This window comes from Ylistrum balloti, unplaced genomic scaffold (genome assembly GCF_031769215.1).
Source record: "Ylistrum balloti isolate Yb309-2 unplaced genomic scaffold, AGI_CSIRO_Ybal_v1 Utg370734, whole genome shotgun sequence".
NCBI classification, from domain to species: Eukaryota; Metazoa; Mollusca; class Bivalvia; order Pectinida; family Pectinidae; genus Ylistrum; species Ylistrum balloti.
The window spans coordinates 419,120-434,556 of NW_026782433.1; the positions used below are offsets into that span (position 1 = coordinate 419,120).

At 34.5% G+C, this 15,437-nt stretch overlaps 2 protein-coding genes across 2 annotated transcripts; one reads left to right on the forward strand and one right to left on the reverse strand.

Annotated features, from left to right (window-relative positions):
- Positions 1–224: 224 nt before the first annotated feature.
- LOC132557849 (large ribosomal subunit protein eL6-like) lies at positions 225–3,729 on the forward strand. Its single transcript, XM_060222376.1, has 5 exons — positions 225–330; positions 1,770–1,910; positions 2,030–2,078; positions 2,695–2,879; positions 3,516–3,729. The coding sequence occupies exons 1-5, from the start codon at positions 226–228 to the stop codon at positions 3,675–3,677; spliced, it is 642 nt and encodes a 213-aa protein (XP_060078359.1). The 5' UTR covers position 225; the 3' UTR covers positions 3,678–3,729.
- Positions 3,730–8,852: 5,123 nt separating this feature from the next.
- LOC132557880 (serine/threonine-protein phosphatase alpha-2 isoform) lies at positions 8,853–15,287 on the reverse strand. The gene is made up of 7 exons (XM_060222407.1): positions 15,110–15,287; positions 13,996–14,127; positions 12,274–12,504; positions 11,855–11,959; positions 11,073–11,296; positions 10,595–10,729; positions 8,853–10,377 (listed from the first exon to the last, which is right to left on the reverse strand). The coding sequence occupies exons 1-7, from the start codon at positions 15,162–15,164 to the stop codon at positions 10,273–10,275; spliced, it is 987 nt and encodes a 328-aa protein (XP_060078390.1). The 5' UTR covers positions 15,165–15,287; the 3' UTR covers positions 8,853–10,272.
- Positions 15,288–15,437: the final 150 nt, after the last annotated feature.

The following is a 15,437-nucleotide window of genomic DNA, read 5'->3' on the forward strand; positions in this document are numbered from 1 at the left end:
CAGGTCTGACAGTAGGGGATTGTCCAAAAGGAAATGTCATTCATTCTGTTACATCCCAAAACCATAATTTTCATTTTAAAAAGATGTGAAATATAGTCTTAATTAGCCAAAAACTTGATTATAGCTCAAGCTTTAATTACTTTAGATGTCAATCAGTAACTAGTGTCATTCAACATGATCTATAACAGCTGATAAACAATGTTATAATTTCTTTCTCTTTTGTAGATGGCTCCTCGTAAGAAGGTCACCAAGACCCCCACCCGCATGATCACCAAGGACATTGGTGGTGATAAAAATGGCGGAAAAAGAACAGTCAGGATCAACCGCATGGTAGGAGGCAGTTCTGATCATTTTTAAGTACAGTAGTAAATTGTAAAATTATGACATTCTTAAGATTGATTTAGCAACCACAATCAACACTTTCCATCTAGATTCCCAATTATCTATTTTGCTGGCTGGCCTTTATTTTCTTAATTATCTTATTTAATATGGAAAGCCAGTTAAATGCTTTATGTGAAATGCTGAATGCAAAATAAACAATGCAAAATGTTTTGTTCAAGAAACAGTTTTATTGGGGATAACCAAACTGGAACGATACAAAGCATCCATGGTTGTATGTAGCAAATCATTAGGGTCTGTTTTATAAAAAGTACTTAGTATGAAGTAATTTGCATTCAGTTTTTATTTAGTAATGATCAAGCAACCACTAGCAGAGCAATGCCAAATATAAGAATTTACAGATGTATGTATTCTCAATCTTGAAAAGAGTTTGAAATCCAGTCTATAATGAAATACTGTGGATTCATTTTATTTCGTGGGGGTCCAATTTTCGTTGTTTTCGTGGATGAGCAAATCCACGAATTTAAAAACACAACGAAATATGAACTACTTACTAAAGTAATTTTGGAATTTGACCAAGTAATCTTTGCCGACACCGGAAACGTCCACCGGTAATGACAGAAGCCCCGTAATTAGTCGGGAGTCGGGTAGTCTGAGGCTCGACATGGATACGCTAAATTGGTGTCAACGATATATAATTATATATTATTAAACATAACAAAGGGTAAGTACCCATTGTGATGCTAAGTATGATGGGATCGCAGTCGTTAGCGACATTGTGGACACTAGGCTTGATCGGACCATCCTGTCGATTGAAGATTGGATCCGTATTTCTATCCGACTACAGGTTCACAATAATTATTAATAATGCAGATCTTGTTTACACACCTGTTTACACACATGGTCCCATCGATACGCGTGGTGTTTTCATATGACTGCGGTACACCGACTGATCAGCACACAATGTTTATCCACTGAAAACAATTGTTTCTGATAATTACCGATTGATTACACGCCAGGATATATACTGATTTGTGGTTTGATATTAATGCGAGACTGTTGTAAACAGCGTTATAAAAACGCAGGACGCCATCTTGAAAAAAAAACGTTCTTTTATTCTTGTCATTAGTGTTAATTCCTGTGAACATAGCCTTAATACAAACAGAAAAAAAATCGACTGGAAGCAAAAAGAGAAAATTCTAACTTTTTTATTTTTTCCCACAGAATCAAAAATCCACGAATTTATGAGTCCACGAAACTGTCTAATTTGTAGAAACAACGAAAATTGAACCCAACGAAAATAAATGAATCCACAGTATACAATTTGAAATTTTGTAATGGATATTGAAACTGTTTACTGAGCTTGAAATAAGAACATACTTGCCTGACATGAGCTGGTGGAATCATGCTTTGTTTTGCTTCTATTTCAGTCCCGGTACTACCCAACTGAAGACAGGCCAAGAAAGCTAAGATCCAACAAAATTCCTTTCTCTGCTCACAAGCACTCAATTCGACCATCTATCACACCAGGAACCGTCTTGATTATTGTGGCTGGACGACACAAGGGAAAGGTAAAAAAAATATATAATCTCCATTTTTCAGTAGCTTTTTCTTGCTTCCAATACAATTTATGTCTGGATTTATATAATGTAGAACTGGAATGATCATTAACATTTCTATTCTATTTCAGAGAGTAGTGTTTCTGAAGCAGCTGAACTCCGGCCTCCTTTTGGTAACAGGTGAGTTGAATTTATCCCTTTTTAGCATTCACCTTGGATTGCTCTTGGATTGTATGCTAGAGTAAAAGGGGTATCAAATGTTTAATTACCATGTGTACAAATGTGCAAAGATGGCAGAAAACAAGGAAGGCAATCAACTGGACAGCCAAACAAGAAATTGAAAACACAGCATGGGCAAAGTTTCAAAAAGGAATACACGGTGAAAAAAATAACTTCTGTTGTGACATCAAAGATTAGTGTACACCATGCCTTCTGCACAGTTGGTGGTACAAATTTCATGTTTAGGTGTAAGTGACATTATCAAAACATTTTGAGAACTTGAAAAACGCACAACTCAGGATCTGAAAATTACTTACGTATTCTGCAAAACATCTGACCACACAATGTTCAAGACAGAGGTGCTTTTCATGAAGTTTATAGTGGAAAACAACCTTCCTTTAGTGGTTTTTGATTCAGCGCATGTTCCCAGATTTAGCTATAGCAAAGATATACAGATGCAGTCGTACAAAGATGATCTGTAAATGACCATAGGTTGGCATCTCTGATTTTGACATATTTCTATCGTTATGAAGTGTCAGTTTCATTTTTATTTAATTTTGATGAATGAATATTCCAGGTCCCTTCCATCTCAATGGGTGCCCTCTGCGCAGGATCAATCAGATCTATGTAATTGCAACCAAAACAAAGATCGACATCAGTGGTGTGAACCTGCCTGACAGACTGAATGATGCTTATTTTAAGAGACAAAAGCTCAGGCGTCCCAGACACACTGAAGGGGAAATCTTTGATACAAAGAAAGAAGTGAGTAAAATGGTTAAATATTGAAAAAAATGTATCTGAAATGGTATGTGTCAAATGCAATATGTATAGTTCATGAATCATGTGTGAAGTTATCTATGACTTCATTGATATCCCAATGATACTTTAAATACACTACTTTCAAATGAACTTTTAATTAAATGTAGAGAAAGCACTGGTAGAATAATGGTTCCTTACAAAATCTGTTTTATTTGCTGTAAGCAAATCTTAGGGCTGAAAGCTGTATTTTGTCATAGTACTTTCAAAATTACTTATTTATATTGGACTGCAGTTATATTCCACCTACAATGTTTTCTTTTCTTGTTTATAAATAGAACAATAGAGAGCTCCGCAAGAACCAAACTGACAATAATATCAGACAAAATAGTGATAAAAAGCTTGTCTATTTCAAGACAAATGGCAGTAAGTGATGGGGGTCAAACTTATAGAGAGAATTATAGATTGAGGATATTCCTATAAGGTAAAGGTGGTGATATGCGAGATGGGGGTATTATGGGATGGCAATAGGTCAAGAGAGCACTGTATAGGTATACTGCCATATTCACATCATTTATCCATTTTCGTGATGATTTAATGTAATTGTAGACACATATCTCTGAAACACCATATAACTTTCAGGTGTACCAAGTCAGTGATGATCGTAAACAAGACCAGGTGGATGTAGACAAACAGGTCCTTGAAGTTATCCGAAAGAACAAGGAGAAGAAACTTCTTTTTGGATACCTTGGTGCGATGTTTTCTCTAGGGAACAAACAGTATCCTCATGAAATGATCTTCTAAATTATATGTAAAGTTCTTATCCACCACATAAAGAAGTTGGGAGAAGTGACAATGTTTGTTTGTGATTTTTTAAGAGAAAATGCAGAAAACAATAAGGATATAGGTGATAACAGTAAAGAAAAACCCCAGTTCTTTCACACTTTCATTAAGCCTTTTTACAATGCATCTGATAAAAGAAATATTTTGTGGATACATTTATAATGTACATGCAGGTGAAATCCATCCACGATACTTTCGCTCTCATCACCCCTGGAACATGTCATCGTAAAATTGAAGGCACAAGTGATTTGATTGGTTCCAGGAGAAAAAACTGACCAATGACAGGCGGATATGCTCCTTTTGTAGTTACGAAAGAGAGATGTCCAACATCAAATCCAGTACCAGGACTCTCACACCCCATTTTGGGACCAGGGCCCTTAGAATTGGGGAAAAATAATGGTGTTCTCCTTAGAATTGGGGAAAACTTGGGGTCTAAATTGGGTAAAAAAAGATAGTATTTTGCATTGGGATTCGGCCCCAAATCTGGCAGTTTGAGAGTCCTGAGTACAAAATACCCTTATGCAACCTCAAGATTCGTTTGATGAACATCAGAGGATCAAACTGTCCTTTTCGTCTTGTTCATACAGTTTCGCACACTGAACAGTCGCTCTTACAATGACATGTTCCAGGAGTGCAGAGTGAAAGTGACCGTAGATCCTGGAGTATTGAGGATGAGGGAAATTGAGCCGATTATATATATTTGTCTACTTTACAAGATATATTTGTTAAAAAAGTGATCGTAAAGTGATAGGATATTGTCAGAATTTTTTCTTCAATGCTCCAAACATAGTTTATCACTAGACCCCTTAGAAACACAATTATACACACTCGCAAATCTTCACCAATATCAAAATTCACATTCATCGTGGGAATTCTGGAGTTATTCACAAAAACAAAATGGCTTACAGACAGCCATCTTGGAATTTCATTGACAAATGTCTTTTTTTTTTCTTAAAAAATTAAAGAATGGATAATTCTCGTACTGTATGTGAACTCCATATTGGCCTTCTATGAGCCCTTTTGGTGTTTTTGGGACTGACCAGAGAAACAAAATGGTTGAAAAACGGCCATCTTGGAATATGAATAAAAAAACTTTGTAATGCTATTTTTCGAGAGGTGGAATGCTCATATTTCATAGGTGTGTTCACTCTGTCCTCTGTCTTATTCTTTTGATTTTGGGACTGATAAAAAAATGGCTGAAAGCGACATCTTGGATTTGAGAATGAAATGACATGATCACTATTTCTAAAGACATAATTCATCAACGTAAACAACTTGGAGGATGTTTATTAATCTGGTCAGAAGTATGCATCCTGTGGAAGAAGCCTTCTTTTTTAACAATGTAGATAGATTAAGAACCAATAAGAAATTTAGCAAAATTCAAATTATTCAGAATTTCAGAATTCTACTTCTGAAGAAATTAATGGTTTCGCCAGGTACATCATTAGGTGAAGTGGATTTAATATTGAATGAACAGTGGAGACCAAGGAATGGTTGAAATAAGAAAAGTTGATGGTGGGCTTAAAAGCCATTTCAACATTTTTATATTTTTCCCACATACCACTCAGGTCAAAAGGGAAGTAATATATGGTTGTAGACTATACTGCAGCGTATTTGGTGAAAAAAAATATGCAAAAATAAATGTTCAATGGCAAAATAAAAAAAATGATTGAATTTCTGGTTGAGAGCCCTTTTTTGTCGAGTACAGTGGTAAGAACTTAAAACAGACTATTGGCATATACCTAAGGGAACTAACTGTGCCCTTTCTGTTGGCTGATCTGTTTTTGTTTTCATACGAGGCTGAATTTGCGGAAGAGCTGATAAAACAGGCCACAAAGACAGTGCAATATCATTTAATTTCACTTTCAGATATACTGATGATGCCTTGTCTGTAATTAAGATGATTTATTGGGCACATCCATTGTATGTATATACCCACCAAACTTGAAAATCAAGAACACAACAGGCTCTTCTATATCAGCCGCTTATCTCAATCTTGTCTAACAACAAAACCAACAAGGACACCTTTCTATCAAACTGTTTCACTAGTGAAATTATTTAAAAATTCACTTGTGAATTTTCCATTTCTTGATAGCAAAACCCCTACATCCTCAACCTATGGTGTTTACATATTGCAGTTCTATAATCAAGAGCCTATTCCCATTATCCTAGATATTGTGCAAGAAGTTGTCAACTGACAGACGAACTTGTTACCAATGGGTTTCAAAGGAAGCAAGATGGCATTACTAAGATTGTCAAAGATTTGCATGGCAGGTGTCCTTTATGATGCAGAAGACGCTTACCTTTTCCTGGAACACCGGCTCTTAGGCTCCTTGTACTTTTTCAGGATTTTTTTCTTTTGTTAATATTTTGTCCTTGTTTTATTAAATAAGAGTTTGGAATATCATTAGGTTGACATGTTTGTTTTTCCAGAATGTTTTTAGTATTTTATCTTTATTTCTAACTGGCCAATATATTCCATGAAACATTCCAAACAAAAAAACAAAAAAACAAAAAAAGTAGTGGTAAATTTTTTAAAATGGTTGTCATGTCCAAATATAACATAACTCTTTACATGAAAGTCTTGATACGATTTTGCATTCAGGATAAGCAGCAATAAAATGATATGAGAGTGTGTCCATCTTTACCGTGGCTATTGTCCAAGTTTCAGTTAGGACCAAACATTACTCCCAAGTTTTGTCTCTAATACACAGACCGACACGGTATGACTTCCAGTTTAAGAGTGGTATCAAGATTAACTTAAATCTTTCATTACAACTAGCAAGGTCCCCGAGGACTTCCTTCAAGAATGATTGATTTTCCCTATAATCTGTTGCTGTAAATAATACAATGTGGAATGTTCATGTAACATAGTTATTGAGAAATGTTCCTTTAAGTTTTTACTAGACATCTCTTGATATATTGGTCAATGAGGTTGATGCCTATCACCCGGTAAAGCTTTTAACTTGTCATCTGGAAGGTGAAATTAACCAAAAGTGCACGATTTCAATTTGCAGAAAGAAGTAACTAGCTGTAATGAAAACCTTTGAGTTAACCTGTGATTACATACGGGATAAATAAAGTGAACTCTTTACATGACATATTACATGACTTGTATGTTGTGTCGTGTCTCAAGAAACATGTAATAACACTATCGTGACGCCTTGAGGACATCACGTTTGCCTTGAGAGTGAAAAACTTGACGTCAAATAGTCATGACGTGAAATTCATTTGGCCTTTTTGCTTTTTTCAGAAATACAGCTTATATGATATATAGAATTTTACACGTGCGTCAATGTAATATTGAAATTATCTTGTTAGATAATTTGATATGCCACTGACCAAAAGGCTCATGACATATCGAATTGTTGAAATTGTTCATTAACTTCCATATTACATCAACATCCAAGCAAGATACTTTATTTTCCACCTTCAAAGTAGTGGACAAAAAAAACCCTAAAATTCATAACTCTCCACTGCAAACTTTCCTTCTTTGTTTAAAAGTACAAACCCTTTTCCTTCCCTAACTGCTTTTGTACTACGATTTTTTTCTCTCTCATACTTCCCAATTAGCCCCATAATTGAAGACAACTGGCTAGGCATCAACAATATGAAATTTGAGAATGATCCATCCAGTAGTTGTGACAGGTGGTGTCCAGTACTTCAAGAATTTAAGAGACATAATTAGAAATGAGTCTTTGTTAGAGATCACTTGCCTAACAACTAAAATGTCAATGAAATCATTCAAAACCATCTAGTTTTAATCGTCTACTAAAATTCAACATATTTTGTAGTACACATTCATGTATACATTATGTAACATTTTGTCATGAAAATTTAGTCAAATATTTTTGCTAGTAAAATTTTTTTCCCCTGCCTGGGTAAATAATAATTCCCAAAAATCCTTACTCCTCAGAGACTTGCGAGAATATAACCTTAAGAATAATTGTCGGAGTATTGATCAATCTACACCCTGTATAATACATGCAACATATAGACTGTGTCAGTTTATGCAAAGGTCTGTTCCAGTAAAACATCTATTCCCAACCCAGGACTCCAAGTTTTGTATAAGGATACAACCTATGGAATTTAAGTGTTATTCTGTGATAGAGGTCTTCTATTTTGGAGCACAGGTACAACAAGCAAATTAATGGAATTTATATCCCCTGTTTTCCAAACATATTGTAAGTAAATATTTTAGAGGTTAGGAGTAAACATGTCATAATGCTATGTAGAATGCTCTATTCTCTTGAGCTATGATGTATTGCTTTAAAGCCAAAGAAAGATGTTAAAGATTATAGAGAGTAGATGTTTTGTTGGACATATCAACCAATAAAGTGAACTAATGGAAGAAAACTTGCACACTGGTAACTATAATGGTGCTAGGCAGATCCATGGTCATCAGCAGGTAGAGTAGTCTACACAATATGATGATCAGTACAGGAGACTGGATAATATTTGTGGGAGTTCAAGTTACATCTAAATCAGATTATATTTAGGAAAGTTAGAGCTCAAAAACTGACCGACCAATGAAATGAATGGATACCTAATTAGCATGCATAGATAAAAACAGATGATGATGATTGCTGAACTGTCTGAATGACCCAAAGATGCATCTATTGACAAAGTTCCATCCAAATTGGATATTTAGGGAAATTAGAGCACGGAAATGAACCAACCAATGAAATCAAAGGATACCTCATTAGTATGCATAATTATTAACAGATGACACTGATAGTTAAACTCGGTCTTAATGACCCAAAGATGCACTATTGACAAAGTTTCACCCAAATCGGATGATATTTGGGGAAATTAGAACGTGGAAATGAAAGTGTGACAGACGGACACACCCAACTTAATATTACCCATTTCGGTGAAAGCGGGGGATAAAAGATGATTTACTAGAATAGCCCTCAGCAACAATGTTCTCCAGCAGCCTACCAAATTACTTTGATTAATAAGAATTTGTTCCAAATTACATAGTTACAAGCACAAAATGAATTGGCATTTTGCCAGGAATTAATCTTCACTTTTTTAAAGAAGAAAAATGATATAGACATAGTGTATCTGTCATATATTCAACTACAAGTAGATCTTTTCATACTACACTGTATTTACAAAAATCACACCAATGCATTCTTACAAAACATCTTTTTTATTCGGTCATCAGTTTTCTATACAACAAATAATGTATTAGATTTACATGATCATCGATCAGTTTACATTTCATCTACATATTATACACCATAAATTAAGAAAAACAAAAACATTAGTGACTTAAAAAACCTTGCTTGTTATAATTATGTTCTTTCCTGTATATCCCATACTTCTGTAGTTATCAGCATATACACTGATGTGTTGTTATAGCACAAATGGGCAGTTCGTAATGACATAGTACTTGTTATGTTGGTGGTCCTGATATATTAAGCCTACTTCTTATGGTTCATTCTATCAAACAGAAATTTAGACAAAACTAAAATACAAATGTACAGAATTATATACATGAAATGAGATAAGTTAAAATTAAAATCTCATGTCGGCAAATCATGACATATGTACATACATTGAACGAGTGTTTATCATTTGCGTCATAATGGTGATTCAGTAAATATGCAAGGAAAGATTGCAACATGTACCAGCATGTTTTTTCCAGAACCATTCCTATTCAAGCTGTACAGGGACTAGCTTTCACTTCATGACTTAGTAGCAATTGAGAAAAAGTTCTCTGTATGCTATAATGCGGAGGGTGAACTAAATAGGTAGGACATGTATGGTGCAACACCATGCTATATCACATTAAAATCTATTTCCTACATTTTCTGTATGACCGTTTTATGACTGCATATCAAATGTGAAATTAACATTGTTCAGAGAAATATTATGTTCTACAAAAGCAGAACAAGGGTTCATATGCAAAATTGCACAAGGCAGACAAACTTAGATTAACACTCGCTTGTTATTTTACATTTTGATCGCAACACAATTTGTTGTATGCATGTGGATTTAATAAAATTTTGTCGTCTCATGATTTTGCCTGGACTGTTTACAGATTGATGAAAACCAGACCAAGCCATAAAATATTGTCTTGTTATACACAGCTCCAGTTCTGAACACAGTTCATGTTGACATGTACAGGAGCTAGAATAAAAATTACATTTACAACAATCTATTTTAAATTAAATGTACAACATTAACTGATGTAACAGGACTTGTAAACACCAATACTACTTCATCTCTGTCGTTAAATGTTTAATTATGTTGTCCTTTCAGGATGGAGTCCCTATGGCAAAAATCAAACTTATGTGCTCCTTCATTCTATATCTTCAGATCCACTTCATCCTAAAGACAACATATGTACTGTTTGCAGTACAGTACTTTGTTTCAGTCAATCACATCAGCCGCAACACACAAGCATATTCTTCACTGGCATTTGTTAATGTCCAGAGAATTAAATGTCTCAAGAAGTCAAACTATTAATGTTTGCGACTGACGCATGAATGATCATCGTCAACTTTGTGTCCAATTCTAACCTTCCAAAAGATTTTTGTTTCACTTATCATACTTTTGCCTTCCCCTTTGTTTGACCTCTAGGTGGTGTTACAGGTCTGCCTGCATTGAGTCCACCATATGGGAATTTTTTCTTGTCTGCAGGTTTCAGTATCTATAAAAAATAAACATGGAATGTAAAAAATAATTCAATATAAAAACAAAAATAGAAATTGGGAATCTGTGTTGTAGAATACATTTAACATTTTCATAATAATTTAAATGTTTGAAAACTTGTACAAAAAGAATGACTTCATGGGATTCAATATCAAGATTTGTTTTGGCTTTTTTTCTTAAAAATTTCTAGATCAGCCAATACACTGTAGTATTACCTGGAATGAGCACATTAAAGTTTCATCCACACTCATCATAGCACCAGCATTGTCAAATTCCCCACAGTAATTTGGAGCAGAAAACAATGTCACCAATTGTCTTTTGGCGAAGAACTCGTATCCATCTTCTACTACCTTTAAGTAGAGATAAAAACATAATTGCAACAACCCTTTTTAATTCATTTCATTAGAGATAAGATATCTAACACTGGAGAGAGTTTCCAGTATGTAAAGACCACACAATTTTCATATATACAATAATAAGCTAGCCCAGTGTACCTAAACTGAACAGAATTACTTGAAACTATACAAAACAAATTGGTGCTAGATTAAGGAATGAATTCACATTCAAAAAATTGATATATACATCTTTACAATTACAATAAGTGTTTTTGGAAGTTCTGAGTTTCTTGTTTAAATTAAATGAAGATTCTAGCAAAATATCTAAAATGATTCCAGATTTTATGTTGTGTAGTACCTGATGAGCTCGACATATAAGATCCAAGTCATGTTTGTGTAGAAATTTGGCCACAACCTCTGCACCAAATGTGAAAGACACTCCTCTATCATTCTCTCCCCATCCCATAGTTTCCTTGTCAGGATCTGACCATAATAAATCGCACAGTAATCCCTGATCTGGTACATCTGTTGGCCTCATGATCCTCCTAATCTGTTCCATGGACTGCAAATCAGGACTCAAACCTTAAAAGTAAAAAACCAGTGTTAGCTTTATACGTAATATTTATGAATATCTTGATATACCATTAATGAAATCTTGCACTTACATGTTGCCTTGAATGGATCATATTTTGAACCACTGGCCCTCTATAAATTGTGACATTATCCATGACCCACATCAAATTATAAGAACATAGATGTCCAAGATATCAAGATAAGCTAGTCCAAGGAAACTTAACGAAGTATTGCATTCATCTACTTCCTCTGATTGGGTAATGCTATAAACAATTTCCCAAGGTGGTCAAGTGTGATTATTATCCCTTTAATGTTGCAATGACAACCAAATCCACTGGTTGTAAAACTGCAGGTTTTAATATAAAATATGTTGGAAGGGTTTCATGAGATCTGTTGCACACAAGATTCTACAAACTGATTATCATGTAACCTTCCCCTTTCACCAAGTGTGGGTATAAAAAAAACCTAGGGCTATGCTCTTCTTTGAAATAATAGATCCATGTTTCAATAACTTTACATTTTATAAAACAATGCAAGTACATTGTGTATTGGAATATGATCATTTACCTCCATGACAACAGAAAATCTTTTCGTCAATGATGGCTGCTATAGGTAGACAGTTAAAGCAATCTGTAAATGTTTTCCATAACTTTATGTTGTATCGCCGCTTGCCTGTAAATGAGAGATCTTTTATTGAATGGCTTTGCCAACAAAAATATAATTCTTTTAAATAATAAGTGATTTTCATGGAATTGTAATTTCAATAGACATCATTCTCCCTCCTTTAACTTTTCAATTCTAATCATTAATTACCAGTTTAATCTGTAAAGTGGACAAAATGTTGATATTTGTAAACACTCCCAAATCTTCCGTGCTTATTCTCACAATTTGTGTTTCCAAATACTCTTGTCAAGTTAAGAATAGGTCCCAAGCTCAAATGCCCATAAGCTCAAAAAAGTTTCAGACAAGTTTAAAGTAATCCTTACATTCATCATAAAATCCGTAAATTCTGTTGATGCTGGCACATTCATGGTTTCCTCGAAGTAAGAAGAAGTTTTCTGGGTACTTGATCTTGTATGCCAGCAAGAGACATATTGTTTCCAATGACTGCTTCCCCCTGTCTACATAGTCACCAAGAAAGAGGTAGTTGCTCTCGGGTGGAAATCCTCCATACTCAAAGAGTCTCAAAAGGTCATAATACTGTCCATGTATATCACCTGCAATAACAAAGGTTGATGGCTATATTTCAGTTCATCACCCTGATTGATTGAAAAGTACAAACCTGATAATGGCAGGTCATCATGCTTTCATATCTAGATATTGAACATGTCCATCCTTAAAGAGGTATGGTTACTGTGTATAATGTTGGCAATATAAGATTATGGCTTGCAAATGTACAAGAAAACAAAACAAGAGATTTCAACTGCCAAATTACTGCCCTGCTTAAAAAAGTTTTGTGATCCGAAACATTGAATTATCATTTAGGCGACTTTTCCTACGTTTCCCAACACTATCATTTAACCCATTGGCTGCATTCATGATCACCCTAGATTTGGCCAGTAATTGCTACAATGCATATGAATAATCAAACACACTAATAAGTTCATTAAAAGGTGTCTAAAAAAAGGGGGGAAAAAATGAGATCCCAGAGGGATCCAATGCCCACCATGATTTGATCTTTATATGCTCTTTGAAAGTTGGATCTTTTCCCTTCTATTCTCTTATCTGTTTTTGATCTTAATGATAAGACGTTTGATCATTCCTTTGTAGAAATAGCAATGAGAATCTTTCAATGTCAAATCCAAAATAGCTGCCTGGAAATCATTTTGTTTCTTCTGACAAGTCCCAAAATCAAACGAGCGCAACTAGGAACAAAGGGGAACCTACATATGACATTTAAGAAAGATCCATCCAGTATTTCACAAGAAATAGCAATAACAAACTTGCAAAGTCAAAATCCAAAATGGCTGTCTCATCAGCCCTGAAATCGGAAACAACTAGTGACCAAGGGGAACCTACATATGTGACAATTTAAGGTAGCAACTTTAGGCACATAAAACATATCAAAGATATTTTTTTCCGAATAATCATTATAAATCCCTATTAGGAAGTTTCAACATTTTTGAAGGTCGACAATTGCGGGTTTACAGAGACCCCCACTTGTTATGATATAGATAGGATACTAAGTGTACTAAATAAGGTGTACTCAATGGCGTTATATAAAAACCACTGTAACTAGGACAAGTTTTAACTTTTTTTTTCACTGTTATTGACTCGTTCAGTTTTCATTTACTTTTAGATATTTATAGTAAAATAAAAAGGCTGTGACAGGTAAAAAAAAACCCAAAGTTTTCTTCATTTATGAGTGGTAACATTTTTTCTTTAGCATGGAAACAAAATAAATAACGAAAATAGAATTTACTTACGACCATATATATTATTCTTAGCCTTGAGCATGAATTGTGACATGCTGCTTTATCATATTCCACAGTAGCATGATGATGGGCTTAATATCAATCAAACAGAAACAATGCATTGATAATAAAGGACATTGAAAATCAAAGAAATCTGTGCAGCTGGACAAGGGACATTCATTTCAATAATCACTTCTACACTGTGTACTCATATAATCATTGTATTTAGGTACCTAAATAGGCTATCCATACAAGAAAACCAAAATGTTTCCCAATGTTGAACTTTTATCTTACCACATATCTTCAAAGGAGCTTCTAATTCTAAAAGAATTGGCTGACTGAGAAAGATTTCTCTAGACTTCAAACACAGTCCCCTTATTTCAGATTCAGTAAGCTGAACATTCTTTCCGGGGCGAGATCCACGAACTGCAAATGCAAATGAGAATAACATATTAACACCAGCATCATTTTAAAAATTGTTTTTAGATATTGATTATTTCCAATAAGTTGGAAACTGTAGGCTTGGTCTTTTCATATATTTGGTTGGATGATAAGTTCACCAGAAGCTCCCATTACTAAAAGTAACAAATGATATCAGGAGTACAAGTTTAATGGAAAGAGAACTGAAAATTTGTTAATATGCGAGACAGAAGGACATAATATAAGCAGAAATGGACCTCGAGCTTCCAGTCAGCTGGTTACCATTACACCGGGTATAGTCTGTTCAGATTATCAGTCATTTTACTTCCTTTATATTTTTAAATTTCATTCTACATGAAAATACTCCTCAATTATTTATTACAACGCCCCCTCCCCCCAAAAAGGGCACCGTTGCGTATAGATTTGTCAGACCGTGGGTTAAGGTTTACTTGGATCAACATCGCAAATTTGACAGTGAAATTGAACAGTCCTGAAGAAGATAACATTTTAGCTATCAAATATATGTCGTCAGCTTTGAACGAGATGACTCACGACAGACTGATAAATCTTGCTAGTGTAAACATAAAATGACATCGACAGAGATAAACAATGTCATAACATTTGCATCAATGTGAAACAAAGAACATTCATACCTACTTTTGATGTTGAAAAGAGACAATAAACACATAAAATAATGACATATTGATCCTCTAACAATCACATTATACGATGCCTTCAAAAGGAAATTCAAAGTCACCGCATAAAACGAAAAAACTTCGACGCTAATGGTAGCACTGATTTAGAAATCAATCGTTTTGAACGTGTCGTTATTTATTAGAGAAAACCAATGGCAATCGCACAAAACACCATTGTTCCGATTTATAATGATGCTTTCATATCAGTACAGGAAAGAAGGCAGCGGCTTCGCCAGAATAATAATGACTTCGATGAAGAATTTCGAAATTTTTGCAGTAAACAGCGGACTTACCTTCCAACAACCTAGCTATAATGCTGTCTATATTCAATTTATCTGTATCTGCCATCACACAAGTGCTTGGGGAATACGATAAATGTAGAATAAACGTTTAAAATATGAAAATTAAAAGGATGATGGCAGATTAAACAGATGCCCCCCTTCCTTAGTCCTGCTTCTAGATTAAGATGGCGGCCGTTTCGAAGGCGGAGTGATATTGGCTTATAAATGTTGTGACACGGTTCATGGATACATCAAATATTAGGGACTACATCTCAAATTTATTTAAAAAGTTACTCATGATGTGATTTAACATACTTTTAAACAAAAATAAAATCATACA